At 39.7% G+C, this 20,238-nt stretch overlaps 1 protein-coding gene across 3 annotated transcripts in view; it reads left to right on the top strand.

Moving 5' to 3' along the window:
• Positions 1-4,123: 4,123 nt before the first annotated feature.
• Positions 4,124-20,238, top strand: part of bcas1 (brain enriched myelin associated protein 1) — a 32,210-nt gene continuing 16,095 nt past the window's right edge. The window contains exons 1-8 of one of the 3 annotated variants that reach the window (XM_060937398.1): positions 4,124-4,556; positions 5,019-5,112; positions 5,658-5,727; positions 6,848-7,188; positions 12,369-12,629; positions 13,079-13,366; positions 15,285-15,572; positions 18,328-18,615. In XM_060937398.1, the coding sequence (XP_060793381.1) occupies positions 5,074-5,112; positions 5,658-5,727; positions 6,848-7,188; positions 12,369-12,629; positions 13,079-13,366; positions 15,285-15,572; positions 18,328-18,615 (1,575 nt within the window). In that variant the 5' untranslated portion in view covers positions 4,124-4,556; positions 5,019-5,073. The remainder of the gene's footprint in view (positions 4,557-5,018; positions 5,113-5,657; positions 5,728-6,847; positions 7,189-12,368; positions 12,630-13,078; positions 13,367-15,284; positions 15,573-18,327; positions 18,616-20,238) is intronic. The other 2 variants (XM_060937397.1, XM_060937399.1) reach the window with 2 other exon arrangements.

Genomic DNA, 20,238 nt, shown 5'->3' with positions numbered 1-20,238 from the left:
GGCAAACTGATGTGGTTCAAGAGTGGGAGGGGTAACTGGCTTTGATGCATTATGAGACCAGTCTCTCAAAGTACTTCATGATTGCAGGTGTGAGTGCAACTGGTCTGTAGTCATTCAGGTTGTCTGTGTCTGGATTTTTTTGAACAGGGATGATAATTGATGAGTTTAGGCAGAGAGGGATGGTGGCTAACGTTAGAAAGAGATTGAAGATCTTTGTGAAGACCCCATTGAGCCGGTTGGTACATGCCTTCAGTACCCTTCCAGGGACCTCATCAGAGCCAGTGTCCTTTCTTGGGTTCACTGACCTAAGCATGCTTCACACTTCGTGGTCTTGTACAGTGAGTGTGTAGGTGCTGGAGGCAAGTGGAGAGCATGCATATGTCTTAGGCCCAACTACCTCAAAGCAGGCAAAGAAATGGTTCAGTTCCTCTGCCAGTGAGCTATTGGTGCTGTCTGTCAAAGCACTGCTGCACTTGTAGTTTGTGAGGTGTTGAATTCCCTGCCATGTCCTCCAAGGGTTTTTGTCTGAGGTGGTTCTCGATTTACCTTGTATAGGTCTCCTTGGCATCTCTGATCCCTTTCTTCAGGTTGGATCTGGCAGTACTGTACAAGGCCTTGTACTCAGACCTGAAGGCAGCATTGTGGTTTTTAAGTAGTCTGGCCCTCACTTGTCATCCAGGATTTCTGGTTAGGAAACACCTGGATCCATTTGTCTGTGGTGACGCTGTCAGCACAGCTCTTTATGTAATGTGCAGAACGGTTTCTGTGTATTCCTCCAAGTCCTGTTGCTCAACTACATCCCATGCTGTTTGCTCAAACCAGTCCTGTAGCTGAGAGAGAACTCCTTTAGGCCACACTGCAAAAAATTGAAAACTGAATTTGAGGAGAAAATTACTTAATACTAGTGAAATTATCTTGCTGCATGGACAGTTATTTTTACTTGAGAAGACCACTTAGAATAAGTTGGTTGCAATCTAGAACTAGGTTTAATAATTTTAGAATTGGTGTATTGTGTTCTTCTAATAGAAATTGCTAGATTGTTTCAACTATTTTCAAGATATTTTCACTTGCTAAGATATCTTTTTTTGCATTGCAGCTTTTGATAGTCTTTGTGACTGGCTTTGTTTTCCCTCGGGGGGGGGATGCTGGAATGAGGAACAACGAGAGGTGATCTGACTGTCCTATGTGGGGGAGGGGTACGGCTCTATAAGCATGTTTTATATTGGAATACACATGATCCAGTGTGTTCTTCCCCCGGTGGCACACTTCACAAACTGCTCACATTTAGGGAGCACTGTTTTTAAGCATAGTTGGTTGAGGTTGCCTGCTATGATATGAACTCCTTCAGGATGCACACTCAGTTGTTTGTTAATGATAATAAGTAGGTGTGTGAGTCAAGTTAATGTTAGCATCTCGTGGGATGTAGACAGCCATCACAGTTGCTGCAGTAAGCTCTTGTGGCAAATAAAAAGGTCTGTATATGACTGCCAGAACCTCTAAGTCAGATGAACAATGACTGAATATAATTCTGCTATTGCTACACCAGTCATTGTGCACATGGATACAAAGTTCCCCGTCTCTGCTCTTACCAGAGTTTTTGTTTCTGCCCTGCCAGTGGATTGTGTGGCCCGCTAGCTATACTGATGCATCAGGGATTAGCAGGTAAAGCCAGGTCTCGGTTACAATCATCACACAGCAATTTTGGATGAGGTTATTTGCAGCGATCAGTAGCTCCAACTTGTCCATTTTGTGATTGATGGATCTGGCATTAGCAAGAAAGATGCTCGGTAGTGGAAGTTTATGCAGTTGATTCCTTAGCCTAGCATGTAGGCCTAACTGACATCCTCGCTTCTGCTTCCTCTCTCTCCACCTTCTTTTATGCTTACTGTGCCCGGTAACAATCCATGGAGACCCCAGCACTCTCACTATGTCCTCCAGAATGTTATGAGTCCATTGAAAGTCAAACGTGACCAGTAGTTTGTACTAAAGTCCAAAGTCAATTAAGTCCTTGTGACTATAGACAGTTTGTGTCACAAAACTTTGTTAACAAACACAAAACAAACACACAAAGAAAGCACCAAACTGAAGAGCAAAGAGCAGCTGTGCCCATATGTGCCACCATGATTTATTTGGCAAATTTCACGATTTATTTATTTTCATGTGATTCTTTACACGAGTCATTTGTTTACACATGTGATTCTGTACATGTGAGGCATTTATATTCACATGTGATTCTTTACCATCATCATCAGACATCAGTTTGGCATTGCTGCCTGTCTGCCAGAAAGCTCTCTGTTCATCCCAGTTGGTGTATAGGGCAGCCCTCTTGACATCCTCCAATGTTGACCTTCTTGCATTTATAGCATCCTTGATATTGTCCATCCACCTCTTCCTAGGTCTCCCTCTAGGTCTCTTTGTCTTAGGACGCCACTCAAGCCACCTTGCTGGGTTCCTGGAGGTATCCATTCTCTTGACATAGCCATACCAACGTAGCTGGCTCTGCTCAATCATCTTCCAGACTCTGGACCCTGAGCTGCTCCCTGATGTAATCATTTCTCAGCCAATTGTGCTTGGTCACTCCTCTAATGAGTCTCGGTGCTCTAATCTCTGCAACCTGAACGGAATTCTTAGTCCTTGTGGTCAGCGACTATTCCTCACAGCCATAGAGTAGAATGGCCGCAAGATGGTGGTGTACAAGGCCACCTTCACATCTCTTGGTATCTCTTTGTCCTTGAGAAGGGGGTGAAGCATTCCGAAATTCTTTACCCATGATTCATTTATTTTCACATGATTTGTTACACATGACTCATTTCTTTTCATATGTGATTCTTTACAAATTACTAATTTATTTTCCCATGTAATTCTTAAAACATGATTCATTCCTTTTCCTATGTAATTCTTTACAAATGTGTCATTTATTTTTACATTTGATTCTTTACACATGATTCCTTTCTTCTCACATGTGATTCTTTACACGATTCTTTTTTCACATGATTCTTAACAAATGACTCATGTCTTTTCACATGTGATCCTTTACATATGATTCTTTTTTCACATGATTCTTTACAAATTCTTTACATCCATTTAAATTTATATCTGATTGATACACATTAATTTCTTTTCACATGATTCTTTGTAAATGAGTCATTTCTTTTCACATGATTCTCTACAAGTAATCATTTATTTTTACATGTGATTCTTTACACACGATTCATTTATATTCATTTGTGATTCTTTACACATGATTCTTTTTACGTAATTCATTTATTTTTATAATTTGTTTCTTTACACGTGTAATTCCTTTTCACCTGTGATTCTTTACATATGACTCATTTATTTTCCCATGTGATTCTTTACAAATGAATTTTGACAAGAATACCCATTTTTAGGGTAGGTGTATATGTGTTTGATTTAGTCACATATTACTGATGGTCACGCTCTCAGAACCTGGAAATGGATAGTTACATTATCCATTTATTTTGCATGAGTTTATCACAATTAATTTCTTTTCACATGTGATTTGTTTCACATGATTCATTTATTTTCACGATTATACGAGTCAATTATTTTTTTACATGTAATTCTTTACACATAATTCATTCATATTTACATGTGAGTCTTTACATACACATGACTAATTTCTTTTCACATGTGATTCAAGTAAATTTTTTACACACAGGACCTGTGATTTTAATTATCATATATTGTTCATATGATGTCACATCTAGTTACCTGAGTTCATATGTGTAATTTTAGGGCACAAAAAATCTTTTCCATGTGTAATCTCATAACGCCCACATAAATAAGCAACAAAGGAGACACATATGATCCCCTGTGATCAGTACAGGATACTGTATTTGTTTAATAGTTTTGATCAGACACTTGTTATTAAATATTTTTTTTTTGCATTGAATTATATTGTACTGTATTGTCATATGATATGTACTCTGTTGAAGTACCACCAAAGAAACACATGTTCTACTTCTGGGCCAGAGACATGCCAAGCAAATACGCCTTGTTTTCAGTGGCTCACCCAGTGCATGAATATCCTTTACACATCCTGTTTAAGGACAGCCACACCTAAGACAGAAAGAACATTTTCCTCACAAGGTGCTCACAGAACAGCCTTTTTAGGATTGATCTTAGACGAGGAGTCTTACAGATCTGAGTGCACCATGTGCCAAAAGTCATTCTACATGTACTGCATGTATTGATTAATGCATGACTTAAAGCTTGCTAGCATGTAGGATTCTCTTGCAAGGTGGAAGTTCTCTTTATTGAAGAACAATAGATATCAGAAAGGGCTATCAGTGAGAGCTAACAGCATTGGTGAGCCAAGCTGCAAGCAGGAGCCAGGCTTTTATATTGCTGCTGATTTTTGGACCCAGCCCATTTTTAGGGTAGGTGTATATGTGTTTGATTTAGTCACATATTACTGATGGTCACGCTCTCAGAACCTGGATTACTGTTCATAGGTTCAGGACAAACTACTGCCTAAGTGGGCAAAAAAAATAAAATAAAATAAAATAAAATAAAGCGAGACGAGCATTAGAAAGGTAAGAGCAAGCTTTTTTTTTTTAAATTAAAACTGCTCATGTGGGGGGAAAAAATGTGTTCTAAAATTATACATGTAACCAGATGTGACATCATGTGAATAATATGTGATAAATAAAATTACAGGTTCTACATTTAAAAAAATAACTTATGAAAGGAAATTAATCATATGTAAAGAAACATAGTTGAAAGTAAATGGATCATGTGTAAAGAATCACGAGAAAATAAATGAATCATATGTGAAAGTAAATGGATCATGTGTAAATAATCACATACATTCTTTTGTGCATAAATTCTTATGCACAATAAGCTATTTATTTTCATGTATAGAATACAGAAATGAAATCAACAATATTCTTTGCATCAAAATGAAAACACTGATTCAGACGTTTTTGTGCAATAAAAACAAAATGTTTGATTCTGAAATCAGAACATGGATATCTTTCTCTGTTTTCTTAACACAGGTTTTCAGATTTTTTAAATTTAATTTTTTTTTTTTTTGCCAACGCTGATATCGAGATGGGGAATACGCAGTCTCTTACAATAACAGATGAAAAGGTATCAACCATTTTCACACATTGATTAAAACCTGTTGCGTCTGCATATTAACTGTTTAAAGATTGATTGGAGCTGGATGTTGTCATGTTTGCTTTGTATCAGCTACAGATTGTAAAGTCCCTCCACTATACCAAGTAATGTTTGTTGTTTCATAAGCAGCACGCTTGTAAGACAAGCTACCCCCAGGATGTCACAACTTAGTTTTCTCCTTTCTATTCTCTAATAATGGCTACAAACGTTCATGGTACCAACGTACAAATTCCTAGTTTTAAAAAAAGTATCCTGGTAGCCTTGAATATGCTCACAACTCATTAAAAACTATTTGGGTTAATCTGGTTGAGTTGATGAAATTAAAAAAGTTATGACGAAAGAATGAATAATTTTTACAGTATATAATAGTAATAATTATTAATGATCTTGTGCACAGCTAATACATTTCCTGATAAATTATCTGCCAATGTTCCTCAAACTATTATAACTAAATATGAAGTCTCGCGATAGTCAAAACTTTTCCATAAATTACATATTGTCTTTGTTTTTTTCAGGCACACCACGAAGTAAAAAAGGATGAAGCAAATGGACACGCAATGTCTGGTGTGGATTTGACTGATGCTGGTAGGCACTTTGCTGTAACATAATCTGAATGTCATCTTATCAGTTGTGTGGTGCATCACTATTTGGGAAGATTTATAAAAAAAAACATCCTCAACTCCATTCACATGTTTAGGGCTGTTTACGGTAAATTGACCATGATATTGCTATATAAACTTTGGGCGTAGACTGGCGACACAAAGTACTGTTTGAGTTTCTCTTGTGCATACAACATGTGGCTCTGTAGGATTAGAATACATAAGCTGCCCAGAGAATTATGCCTTGAGAAGTAATCAATGTTATGGCAGAATTTGAGGTGAAAGCCATGGTTAACTTCTCATAAGAAATTAGTAATGATTCATAAGTGTACAATCAGCTCATGGCATTTATCTGACGTGGAAAGCGTTCGAAATCCACCAGGCTTTGTGTACACTTGGTAGTGCTGGATAAGCACTTTGCAACTTGTGGTAACACCTTTGACAAAGCTTTCATTAGGGAGTGGTTATCAATCTCACAAACAGGAGTTAATCTGGGCTCTACATTACAGAGCTCTACATTACAAGACTCCTAAACAAGAAAAGTAAATATAACCATTTCTGTGACCCTAGTGTCAGCCATTTGGGTTGTAGTGGTGGACATGGCAGGCATAAACACATAAACTACTGTTGACAGATGTGCAAACTTTTAATCACTTAATCATAAGCAAGTGCGAACAGAGAGCCTGAGTCCTCATGTTATTCCTTTTTCTTAGGTGTGCTCTGAAAACGAGTCACAACACTGTTGATCAGTAATGCTTTACATTATTAAAAGCTTTTTTTTATTATTATAGACACCCTGCACAATAATGTAATTATCCAATCAGCCAATCATGTGGCTAGAGCATAATGCATAAATCAAGCACATACAGGCCAAGAGCTTCAGTTAACAGTCACATCACACAACAGAATGAGGAAAAATGTCATCTCAGTGGTATGGATGTTGGGACCAAACTGTATTTTTTTTTTTTTAATAAAAATCAAGTACTTGCTTGGGTTTTGTTTGTTTGTTTTTTGACAGGTGCCAATAATTACGTCATTGACTGTTTATGTTTACATGTTTGTTGGGTTGTCTCTTTTTATTCACTTCTTTTATCACTCACTTCTAGTAACTTGTGAGGCATCAGTGCAGCAGAAAACTGAACCTCCTCCTGTGACTGTCATGATTAACATCAAGCCAACACCAGCTTCGGTAGAAGTTAATGGCACGCAAGCAAAAGCTCCAACTGTGTCTGTGGAAGCAGCTGATATCCAAGTCAGTGCTACAACTGTATCAGCTGAGCAAAAAATTCCAGCGGAGTCCAGTATACCAGCTAAAGACACACCTAAACAAGCAGAGTCTCCCAGCATGTTCAGTAAGATGTTCAAGAAGAAGACTGGGTTCTCTGAAGTTAATAGGGCAGATGAAGTAGCGATTGTCCCTGCAGTAGAGACCGAGAGTCAAAAGTCTGTAAGTACATCACCTCATGACTGTTATACATATTTCACTTCTGTTCCTTGTGTTACAATTGAAATTTAATGAGCTTATATGATCTCTATGAGAGAAACCAGCCTTCATTTTGATTCTTTCACATTCTGGTCACTGACAACTCTTTACGCTTGTCTGCATTACAAATTAGACATGTACATTTTCCACCAAACATTCTGATGAATGCCTCATGTATCAATATATTTTTACATTTACATCTGTACAGGTACATTTAATGCTGTCAGAGGTGACTTCCCCTCTAATTTCCTTCTATGGTAGAAAAATCTTATTACAAGATACTTGCCTATGAATGTTTTATAACCAAGTGGCAACCTCCAATCCTGAAAAGTGAAGCCAATGTGAAAGTGCTAAAATCTGCAGTTCCTCAAATGGTCACTTGAGGCTGGCTCCAAAAGCATGTCAATTCCCATAGACCCCCATGTTAAAATGTCCAAATTTACAGCAAAAATAAAGCTGCTTACAGCCTGATACAAAAAAAACGGTTTTGCTCTCTATAGCAAATTTCCCCCTTCATGACAACTGTACAGGGGATGAATTTTTATATAATTCAACAGTTTAAATTATATTGAGCCATACATTTATGCGGGGCGGAACGGTGGTGTAGTGGTTAGCGCTGTCACCTCACAGCAAGAAGGTCCGGGTTCGAGCCCCATGGCCGGCGAGGGCCTTTCTGTGCGGAGTTTGCATGTTCTCCCCGTGTCCGCGTGGGTTTCCTCCGGGTGCTCCGGTTTCCCCCACAGTCCAAAGACATGCAGTTTAGGTTAACTAGTGACTCTAAATTGACCGTAGATGTGAGTGTGAATGGTTGTCTGTGTCTATGTGTCAGCCCTGTGATGACCTGGCGACTTGTCCAGGGTGTACCCCGCCTTTCGCCCGTAGTCAGCTGGGATAGGCTCCAGCTTGCCTGCGACCCTGTAGAAGGATAAAGCGGCTAGAGATAATGAGATGAGATGAGACATTTATGCATAATTAGGGGCGGCGCTGATTTGAGTGACAGTTGGGTTTGTGTCATACTGTATGTTTAGCCACTAGCTGGCATTACCTCAGAACTTACCTCAGGTAAGTTTAGGCTCCATAAATAAATCATTTATGGAGCCTAGCCTATTTTCATCTAAGAGCTTTTCCATGAAAACACCACTTTTACACACTACTACACCTGTAAGTTATTTTAATTTTCTTTATTAGATTATACTTGCCCTTCAATATTTTTCGCAAGCTCACTATTAACCAAGATAACATAAGTTATCAGGGAAAAAGACAACAGGAGAAATATTATCTCTAATGTTGTTTTTATTAACGATCATGGTTACACGCCCGGTGATGATTTGATTTTCTCATCTCATCTCATCTCATCTCATCTCATCTCATTATCTCTAGCCGCTTTATCCTGTTCTACAGGGTCGCAGGCAAGCTGGAGCCTATCCCAGCTGACTACGGGTGAAAGGCGGGGTACACCCTGGACAAGTCGGCAGGTCATCACAGGGCTGACACATAGACACAGACAACCATTCACACTCACATTCACGCCTACGGTCAATTTAGAGTCACCAGTTAACCTAACCTGCATGTCTTTGGACTGTGGGGGAAACCGGAGCACCCGGAGGAAACCCACGTGGACACGGGGAGAACATGCAAACTCCACACAGAAAGGCCCTCACCGGCCACAGGGCTCGAACCCGGACCTTCTTGCTGTGAAGCGACAGCGTTAACCACTACACCACCGTGCCGCCCTGATTTGATTTTTTTTTTTGTAAATTGGCCGTTAAGGTTATGGTCTGTATCTTATGGAGCAGCTTCATTTAGTTTAGCCAGTAGCTTGTTATCTTCGAGGTTAGTAGGCATGTTCCAGCCGCACTATTCCTGCGGCCAGGCTTCACTATCCCTGCCCCTTTCTCCATTTATGGACTCGGCGGGAGTTAAGCGGAGTCAGATGCTGCCAAGATGGTGATGCCCATAGCCTCCTTATTTGAGCTTCAAACCCGCTCTTCAGAAATCCTATGAGTGACATCACAGAGGCTTTGTCCATTATTTTTACAGTCTATGTTTATAGCATGTCCCAAATAGCATAATGCATATAAGTAGGAATGCTAATTAGTAATGACACCAATGAGGTATGATTAGTACAGTGCTATGCTCTTTTGGTTGCTTGGGTAGGTAGTAGACATCCATCTATCTCATGAGATAATGGTAGTGTCTTGATCGGTTGTAATCAGTCCTGTTGAGAGCAACATCTGGAATGGCTCAGCAATCCGATCATTGTGTGGCAGTCTCTTCCACAGTTATTGCAAATGAAGTTGGAGTGTGGATTAAAGGTCTGAGTGTGCTGTCTCTGTTTCTTGCATTGTCTTCTGTCCTCCAGCTGTTTATTGTACTTTGTCTCACCCCTCTTGACACCTTGAAAAGTGTGGTGCCAGCCACCACTGTTGTCTGCGAGCAGTTCCCAACCATCTGGGTCAATGCCTGTGAGTTTCAGGTTGCACTTGCAGATGTCTTTGAAGCGTAATGTTAGGCAGCTTCTTGGGCAGTGTCCTGTGGCCACCTCACCATGCATGACATCCTTTGGTATGCTCCCATCCATCATTTGGTGCACATGTCCCAGCCATCACAGATGATGCTGACAAAGGAGGTGTGTGCTTAGGGAACCAGCTTGGTCCAGCACGGCAGTGTTGGTGACTTTTTCACACCATGTGATGCTGAGGATTCGATGTAGAACATTTGCCTGGTGTTGATGTGATGACCTCCTTGTTAAGCAAGAAGCTCTAAACTCCAGGCACCCATTGAATCAGGCAGACCATGGTGGGTCAACACCTTACTGTCTGGGAGCTGCCCAGCTCGAGGTGGGCGATAGTTGATCAGTGGAATATGATGATCTACACCAATCAAGCAGGGACTTATAACCTGTAACTGCTGTCTCTCTTCTGCTCTCACCAGATGATAAGACTGGAGTAACTTCTCCAGGGTACAAGCCTAGGCAATGGTGTATGGAGGCCTTGCACTGCCCAAACAACAGGGCCCCCTCTCAGCTACATCACTTTAGCAGTATGTTTAGGATCATTGTCCTACTGGAATGTGAACCTTCATCCCAGTCTCAAACCTCTGGCTGACTCAAACAGGTTTTCCTCCAAAATTGCCCTGTATTTAGTGCCATCCATCTTTCCTTCAGTTCTGACCAGCTTTCCTGTCCCTGCAGATGAAAAATATCCCCACAGCATGATGCTGCCACCACCATGCTTCACTGTAGGAATGATGTTCTCAGGGTGTTGGGTTTGCGCCACACATAACATTTCCCACAATAGCCAAAAAGATCAATTTAATCTCATCTGACCAGAGAATCTTCTTCCATGTGTTTGGGGAGTCTGCCACATGCTGTTAGGCAAACTCCAAATGTGTTTTCTTAAGCAATGGCTTTTTTCTGGCCACTCTTCCATCAAGCCCCACTCTGTGGGGTGTACAGCTTAAAGTGGTCCTATGGACAGATACTTCCATCTCCACTGTGGATCTTTGCAGCTCCTTCAGTGTTATCTTTGGTGTCTTGTTGCATCTCTGATTAATGTCCTCCTTGCCCGGTCTGTGAGTTTTGGTGGGCGGCCTTCTCTTGTCAGGTTTGTAGTGGTGCCATATTCTTTCCATTTGGCTATAATGGATTTAATGGTGCTCCCTGGGATATTCAAAGTTTGGGATATTTTTTATAACCCAACCCTGATCTATACTTCTCCACAACTTTGTCTCTGACCTGTTTGGAGGCTCCTTGGTTTTCATGTTGCTTGCTTAGTAGTGTTGCAGAGTCAGGGTCCTTCCAGAACAGGTTGATTTATACAGACATCATGTGACAGATCATGTGACACTTTGATTGCACACAGGTGGACCTTAATCAACTAATTATGTGACTTATGAAGTTAATTGGTTGGACCAGCTCTTATTTAGGGGTTTCATACGAAAGGGAGTGAATACCTATACACACTCCAGATTTCTGTTTTTTCATCTTAATTATTGTTTGTGTCACAATAAAACAATAATTTGCACCTTGAAAGTGGTAGGCATGTTGTGTAAATCAAATGGTGCTAATCCCCCCCAAATCCATTTTCATTCCTGCTTGTAATGCAACAAAACAGGACAAACATCAAGGGAGATGAATACTTTTGCAAGACATTATACATATATACATATGTGTGTATATATATGATATTTTTTTCTCTCTCTTCTCCTCGGATGAGTGGGCCAGCCTTGTGATTAGGTGGGCCAGGCCCACCCTGGTCCCCCTGTCAAGCCGGGCCCACTTTTCTCTCAGTATTCGTATGGGTGTTATATAAGGGTTTTTGACATGTAAAGTATTTAAACTAGAATGTGATAATGCTTGGGACTGTCCATGGCAGAGTTTCCAATGTGTTAATATCTCAGCTGGGATATACTGTATCAGAATTTTGCTGACTGCATCACAGAAATGTGATAATTCAGGAAAAAACACATCAGCCCACCAGTCACTATCCTAACTAATAATAATAATAATAATAATTTAACTACTTATATTGCGCCTGTTACATAAAAAATGCTCACAGGCACATTACAATATCGTAAAAATGTCAAGTATGAAAATCTAATTACATTCTATGAATATTTACAAATCTTACATTCTTAGTGAACAATAACTAACTAATAATAAATTACGAAATCATCACTATATTTGATAATAAAACGAAAAATAACTAATTATAATTTAAAAACCTAAATGAAGACAAAAGCTCTATAATATTCTATCGCTTAGCAGTTATACGCCTCTTTAAATAGATGGGTTTTCAGGAGGCGTTTAAATGTATTTAGATTGTCTGTAGCTCTTATTTCTATTGGAAGAGTGTTCCAAAGTTTTGGTGCCGCAATTATAAATGTGCGGTCACCTAGAGATTTCAGACTTTTAAAACTAGGTTGCTTTAACAGAAGCGTATCTGAAGTAGATCTCAAATTATATCTAGTAATTGACCATGAAACACACTTTTCACTTACTTTTCCATGAAAATTAAAAAAAATAATAATTGATTGATTATTTCAAAGGGTTACTCATTACATATGATTTGGATCATATGATTTTTTCTTTGCCATAAGAAAAAAATCACGATTAAATGGACTTCGTTTCCTCAACATTACAGAAGACAACACCAGTGTCAGTAGAAGTTAATGGCATCCAAGCAGCTGATATCCAAGTCAGTTCTACAACTGTATCAGCTGAGCAAAAAATTCCAGCAGAGTCCAGTACACCAGCTAAAGACACACCTAAACAAGCAGAGTCTCCCAGTGTGTTCAGTAAGATGTTCAAGAAGAAGACTGGGCCTGTTTCTCCTGCCGCTGAGGCTAACGGGGCAGCTGAAGTAGCAATTGTCCCTGCAGTGGAGACCGAGAGCCAGAAGTCTGTAAGTACATCACCTCATGACTGTTATACATATTTCACTTCTGTTCCTTGTAAGTGTTACAATTGAAAGTTAATGAGCTTATATGATAGGACAAACAGCTTTCATTTTGTCCATGTTTTTATCTCTATTAATTCCTAATGTAATTATTATTATTATTATTATTATTATTATTATTATTATGTGCCTTACATAAATAATATTTAATATTTATTTGCCATAATAAAAAATATGCAAACAAGCACAGATGTTAATTTAAAGTTGCTGGAGGTAAGGTTTTGTAATTTCCTTCTCCGGGAGAAAAATTTTATTACAAGCTACTTGCTTATGAATATTTTGTAACATGTCCTAAATAGCATAATGCATACTAAGTAGTTGCACTAATTAGTAATGACACCAATGGTGTATTATTTAGTCCAGTGCTATGCACTTTCGGATGCTCAATATTACAGAATCCAATGCCAGCGTCCGTAGAAGTTAATGGCACCCAAGCAAAAGCTCCAACTGTGTCTGTGGAAACAGCTGATATCCAAGTCAGCACTCCAACTGTATCAGCTGAGCAAAAAATTCCAGTAGAGTCCAGTACCCCAGCCAAAGACACACGTAAACAAGTGGAAACTCCTAAAATGTTCAGAAAGATGTTCAGGAAGAAGACTGGGCTGGTTTCTCCTGCCTCTGAGGCTAATGGGGAAGCTGAAGTAGCGATCGTCCCTGCAGGAGAGACTGAGAACCAGAAGTCTGTAAGAACATTACCTCATGAGTGTTGTACATATTTCACTTCTGTTCCTCATAAGTGTTACAGTTGAAACTTCATTTTGTCCCTATTTATATAGAATACATAATTTAGATTGAACATCATTCAGATCACTGACCACTCTTAACATTTGTCTGTAAATACAAATTACATATATACATTTTACACTAAGTAGTCTGATGAATGCCTCATGGAATGAATTTCTACATAATAATAATAATAATAATAATAATAATAATAATATGGGGCAGCACAGTGGTGTAGTGGTTAGCACTGTCGCCTCAGAGCAAGAAGGTCCTGGGTTCGAGCCCAGCAGCCGGCGAGGGCCTTTCTGTGTGGAGTTTGCATGTTCTCCCCATGTCTGCGTGGGTTTCCTCCGGCTGCTCCGTTTTCCCCCACAGTCCAAAGACATGCAGGTTAGGTTAATTTGTGGCTCTAAATTGACCGTAGGTGTGAATGAGTGTGAATGGTTGTTTGTATCTTTGTCAGCCCTGCGATAACCTGGCGACTTGTCCAGGGTGTACCTCGCCTCTTGCCCATAGTCAGCTGAGATAGGCTCCAGCTTGTCTGCGACCCTGTAGAACAGGATAAGCAGTTACAGATAATGGATGGATAATAATAATATCTGCAAGCAGCAATGAGGGGGCCAAGAAGTGCAGTAGGGCAAAGTTGCCATGGAAACTTCATGTCGTTTTGTCAAGGACATGGCCATATGCACTCACAGCTTCCTGTGTGGTGTCTTTGCCATCAAATATAATCCAAGAACAGGAAATGGCAACCTGTTCTGGAATCAGGATCACAAAAGGCCTAACTTGAAAAAATTATCAGGTTTCTAGACCAAAGATATCAAGAGGAATGACTAAAATCATGGTTTTCCTTATTGTCAGACCCAAATGTGGTAATTATTTCTGGACTCTGTCAGGGCGGAGTCATAAGTCATTTCACCAAGTTTGGTGTAGATAAATACACACAAGTGAGTGTGAATGGTTGTTTGTCTCTGTGTCTGAGATATGGGCTCACTTCCTGTTTGGTGGCTTTGCCATCAAATTTCATTGGATGATAATGGCCAAATCATCAAATTCTTTGAATAATTTTTGGTCAGAACCCTCTGTAGATGATATGTACCAAATTTGGTGGTAATGGTATCAGTGATATAGAACTAGTTTACAGAAGGATGTTTCCCGATAAATTATTCAGTATGGTGGATTGTAATGTGTGCATTCGAATTGAGATGACCCAGGGATTCAGGGGGAAAACAATTGCAACCTGAGGACATGGTTAAAAATTATAAGCAAAAATAATAAAATAACAAAAATATAAAGTATTTGGTATAAAATAAGATTTTGTAATTTCCCTCTCTGGTTAAAAAAAATAAATTAAATAAATAAATAAATTTAAAAAATTACAAAATACTTGCCAATGAATATTTTGTCATGTGTCCAAAACAACATCTCATCTCATCTCATTATCTGTAGCCGCTTTATCCTGTTCTACAGGGTCGCAGGCAAGCTGGAGCCTATCCCTGCTGACTACGGGCGAAAGGCAGGGTACACCCTGGACAAGTCGCCAGGTCATCACAGGGCTGACACATAGACACAGACAACCATTCACACTCACATTCACACCTATGGTCAATTTAGAGTCACCAGTTAACCTAACCTGCATGTCTTTGGACTGTGGGGGAAACCGGAGCACCCGGAGGAAACCCACGTGGACACGGGGAGAACATGCAAACTCCGCACAGAAAGGCCCTCGCCGGCCACAGGGCTCGAACCCAGACCTTCTTGCTGTGAGGCGACAGCGCTAACCACTACACCACCGTGCTGCCCCAAAACAGCATAATGCATACTATTTAGGACAGTTCTATGCACTTTCAGATACTTAAGTTCCCAAAATTATTACAGAATCCAACGCCAGTGTCAGTAGAAGTTAATGGCTCCCAAGCAAACGTGCCAAATGTATCTGTGGAAGCAGCTGATATCCAAGTCAGTGCTACAACTGTATCAGCTGAGCAAAAAACTCCAGCAGAGTCCAGTACACCAGCCAAAAGCACACTTAAACAAGCAGAGTCTCCCAGTGTGTTCAGTAAAATGTTCAAGAAGAAGACCGGGCCTGTTTCTCCTGCCTCTGAGGCTAACGGGGTAGCTGAAGTAGCAATCGTCCCTGCCGTAGAGATCGAGAGCCAGAAGTCTGTAAGTACATCACCTCATGACCGTTATATGTATTTTACTTCTGTTCCTTATGTTAAAGTTAAAAGTTTGTTTTGTCCCTGTGTAGACAGAATACATATTTTAGATTGAACATTATTCCAAACATTGACAACTCTTAACATTTGTCTGCAATACAAATTACACTTATACATTTTCCACAAAGCATTCTGATGAATGCCTCCTGGAATGAATTTCTACATATAATAATAATAATAATAATAATAATAATAATAATAATAATAATATGTGCAAGCAGCGATGAGGGGGCCAAGAAGCGCAGCAGGGCACAGTTGCCATGGAAACTTCATGTCATTTTGTCAAGGACATGGCTGTATGCACACTCAGCTTCCTGTTTGGTGTCTTTACCATCAAATATAATCCAGCAACAGGAAAATGACAACCTGTTCTGAAATCAGGATCACAAAAGGCCTAACTTGAAAAAATTAACAGGCTTTTAGACCAAAGACATCAAGAGGAATGACTAAAATCATGGTTTTTCTTATCATTGCACCCAAATATGGTAATTATTTCTGGACTCTGTCAGGGCAGTCTTAAGTAATTTCACCAAGTTTGGTGTAGATAAATTAAAGCATGACTGAGACATGGGCTCACTTCCTGTTTGTTGGCTTTGCCATGAAATTTCATTGGACGATCATGGCTGAATCATTTGCTCTATCAAAATTCTTTGAAAAAAATTTTGGTCAGAACCCTCTGTACAATGGTGCTTGAAAGTTTGTGAACCCTTTAGAATTTTCTATATTTCTGCATAAATTTGACTTCAAACATCATCAGATTTTCACACAAGTCCTAAAAGTAGATAAAGAGAACCCAGTTAAACAAATGAGACAAAAATATTATACTTGGTCATTTATTTATTGAGGAAAATGATCCAATATTACATATCTGTGAGTGGCAAAAGTATGTGAACCTTTGTTTTCAGTATCTGGTGTGACCCCCTTGTGCAGCAATAACTGCAGCTAAATGTTTCAGGTAACTGTTGATCAGTCCTGCACACCGGCTTGGAGGAATTTTAGCCCATTCCTCCATACAGAACAGCTTCAACTCTGGGACGTTGGTGGGTTTCCTCACATGAACTGCTCGCTTCAGGTCCTTCCACAACATTTCGATTGGATTAAGGTCAGGACTTTGACTTGGCCATTCCAAAACTTTAACTTTATTCTTCTTGAACCATTCTTTGGTAGAACGACTTGTGTGCTTAGGGTCGTTGTCTTGCTGCATGACCCACCTTCTCTTGAGATTCAGTTCATGGACAGATGTCCTGACATTTTCCTTTAGAATTCACTGGTATAATTCAAAATTCATTGTTCCATCAATGATGGCAAGCCGTCCTGGCCCAGATGCAGCAAAACAGGCCCAAATCATGATACTACCACCACCATGTTTCACAGATGGGATAAGGTTCTTATGCTGGAATGCAGTGTTTTCCTTTCTCCAAACATAACGCTTCTCATTTAAACCAAAAAGTTCTATTTTGGTCTCATCCGTCCACAAAACGTTTTTCCAATAGCCTTCTGGCTTATCCACATGATCTTTAGCAAACTGCAGACAAGCAGCAATGTTCTTTTTGGAGAGCAGTGGCTTTCTCCTTGCAACCCTGCCATGCACACTATTGTTGTTCAGTGTTCTCCTGATGGTGGATTCATGAACATTAACATTAGCCAATGTGAGAGAGGCCTTCAGTTGCTTAGAAGTTACCCTGGGGTCCTTTGCGACCTTGCCGACTATTACACACCTTGCTCTTGGAGTGATCTTTGTTGGTCGACCACTCTTGGGGAGGATAATAATGGTCTTGAATTTCCTCCATTTGTACACAATCTGTCTGACTGTGGATTGGTGGAGTCCAAACTCTTTAGAGATGGTTTTGTAACCTTTTCCAGCCTGATGAGCATCAACAATGCTTTTTCTGAGGTCCTCAGAAATCTCCTTTGTTCGTGCCATGATACACTTCCACAAACATGTGTTGTGAAGATCAGACTTTGATAGATCCCTGTTCTTTAAATAAAACAGGGTGCCCACTCGCACTTGATCGTCATCTCACTGATTGAAAACACCTGACTCTAATTTCACCTTCAAATTGACTACTAATCCTAGAGGTTCAAATACTTTTGCCAGTCACAGATATGTAATATTGGATCATTTTCCTCAATAAATAAATGACCAAGTATAATATTTTTGTCTCATTTCTTTAACTGAGTTCTCTTTATCTACTTTTAGGACTTGTGTGAAAATCTGGTGATGTTTTACATCATATTTATGCAGAAATATAGAAAATTCTAAAGGGTTCGCAAACTTTCAAGCACCACTGCAGATGATACATACTAAATTTGGTGGTAATAGGATCAGTGATCTAGAACTAGTTTACAGAAGGATGTTTTTTGATAAATTATTCAGTATGGTGGATTGTAATGTGTGCATTCGAATTGAGATGACCCAGGGATTCAAGGGGAAAACAATCGCAACCTGAGAACATGGTTAAAAAGTTATAAGAAAAAATAATATAATAATAAAAATATAAAGTATTTGGTATAAAATAAGGTAAGATTTTGTAATTTCCCTCTCTGGTAAAAATAACTAAATAAATAAATAAAATTAAAAATATATAATTACAAAATAATTGCCTATGAATATTTTGTCATGTGTCCAAAATGGCATAATGCATACTATTTAGGACAGTTCTATGCACTTTCAGATACTTAAGTTTCCAAAATTATTACAGAATCCAACGCCAGTGTCAGTAGAAGTTAATGGCTCCCAAGCAAACGTGCCAACTGTATCTGTGGAAGCAGCTGATATCCAAGTCAGTGCTACAACTGTATCAGCTGAGCAAAAAACTCCAGCAGAGTCCAGTACACCAGCCAAAAGCACACTTAAACAAGCAGAGTCTCCCAGTGTGTTCAGTAAAATGTTCAAGAAGAAGGCCGGGCCTGTTTCTCCTGCCTCTGAGGCTAACGGGGTAGCTGAAGTAGCAATTGTCCCTGCCGTAGAGATTGAGAGCCAGAAGTCTGTAAGTACATCACCTCATGACTGTTATACATATTTTACTTCTGTTCTTCCTAAGTGTTACAATTGAAAATTCATTTTGTCCCTGTGTATAGAATACATATTTTAGATTGACCATCATTCCAATCACTGACAACTCAACATTTACCTGCAACACAAATTACACGTATACATTTTTTCCACCAAGCATTCTGATGAATGCCTCATGGAATGAATTTCTACATATAATAATAATAATAATAATAATAATAATAATAATAATAATATGTGCAAGCAGTGATGAGGGGGCCCAAGAAGGCCAGCAGGACACACTTGCCATGGAAACTTCATGTCATTTTGTCAACGACATGGCTGTATGCACTCACAGCAAGTTTCATTTCAGTTGACCCAAGTTTGTCTAAGATATGAGGTCACTTCCTGTTTGGTGTCTTTGCCATCTAATACTATCCAAGAAAGGAAATGGCAACTGTCAGGTTCACAAAAGGCCCGACTTGAAAAAATAATCAGGTTTTTAGACCAAAGACATCAAGAAAAATGACTAAAATCATGGTTTTCCTTATTATCACACCCAAATGTGGTAATTATTTCTGGACTCCGTCAGGTAGGAGACTTGAGTCATTTCAAGTCAAGTTTATTTGTATAGCGCTTTTAACACTAAATATTGTCGCAAAGCAGCTTTACAGAATTTGAACAACTTAAAACGAGCTAATTTTATTCCTAATCTATCCCCAATGAGCAAGCCTGTGGCGACGGTGGCAAGGAAAAACTCCCTCAGACGACATGAGGAAGAAACCTCGAGAGGAACCAGACTCAGAAGGGAACCCATCCTCATTTGGGCAACAAAAGGCAACATGACTATAACATTAACAGTTTTAACATGAAGTCAGTTTCGTTGATGTTATAAACTCTTCATTGATGGAAACTTGAGTGCAAAACTGTTCATGACAACTGCAGTCCTAAAGTTAGCAAGTCAACTGTAGTCCTCAGCCATAAAAGCATGACTGTAAGTGTCGAGAGTCTCCTCCAGGTGTGACTTTCAACTGTCTATAACATGTGGGGCCGTCCTCCACAGGAGCGATGTGATGAGACTCCATCCAGACATAGGGCTACAAGATGGATCAGGCAGGTCCGAGGAGCAGAAGAGGTCAGCATCTCGATCCCAGGACCAACATGTAACTCAGAGGGACAGATTTGGGGGGGGGGGAGAGAAAACACAGGTTGTTAGGTATGCCCAATGTCACCTGAATAAGTAGGTACAGTATACATATTGCACTGAGTACAAGCAGGGACTCCGGCAACTAACTATGACAGCATAACCAAAAGGGGAGAGCTAGAAGGTAACACAGGCATGAGGGAGCCCCGGGACATAAAGCAGCCAGCCACTACACCGTCAACAAACTCGAGTGAGCAAGCGAGTGGGGGATTGACAGCATCCATACATCCCAGTTTACCAAAACACTCTGTCTGAGGATCCTCCAGATCTACTCCTTTACCTCATAAACACCATTAACAAAAGGCTTGACTAAACAGATATGTTTTCAGCCTAGACTTAAACGCTGATACTGTGTCTGATTCCCGAACACTACTTGGAAGGCTGTTCCATAACTGTGGGGCTTTGTAAGAAAAG

This window comes from Neoarius graeffei, chromosome 13, assembly GCF_027579695.1.
Source record: "Neoarius graeffei isolate fNeoGra1 chromosome 13, fNeoGra1.pri, whole genome shotgun sequence".
NCBI lineage: Eukaryota > Metazoa > Chordata > Actinopteri > Siluriformes > Ariidae > Neoarius > Neoarius graeffei.
Note: the sequence above shows the minus strand (reverse complement) of the source record. Positions and strands in the feature narration are given on the sequence as shown.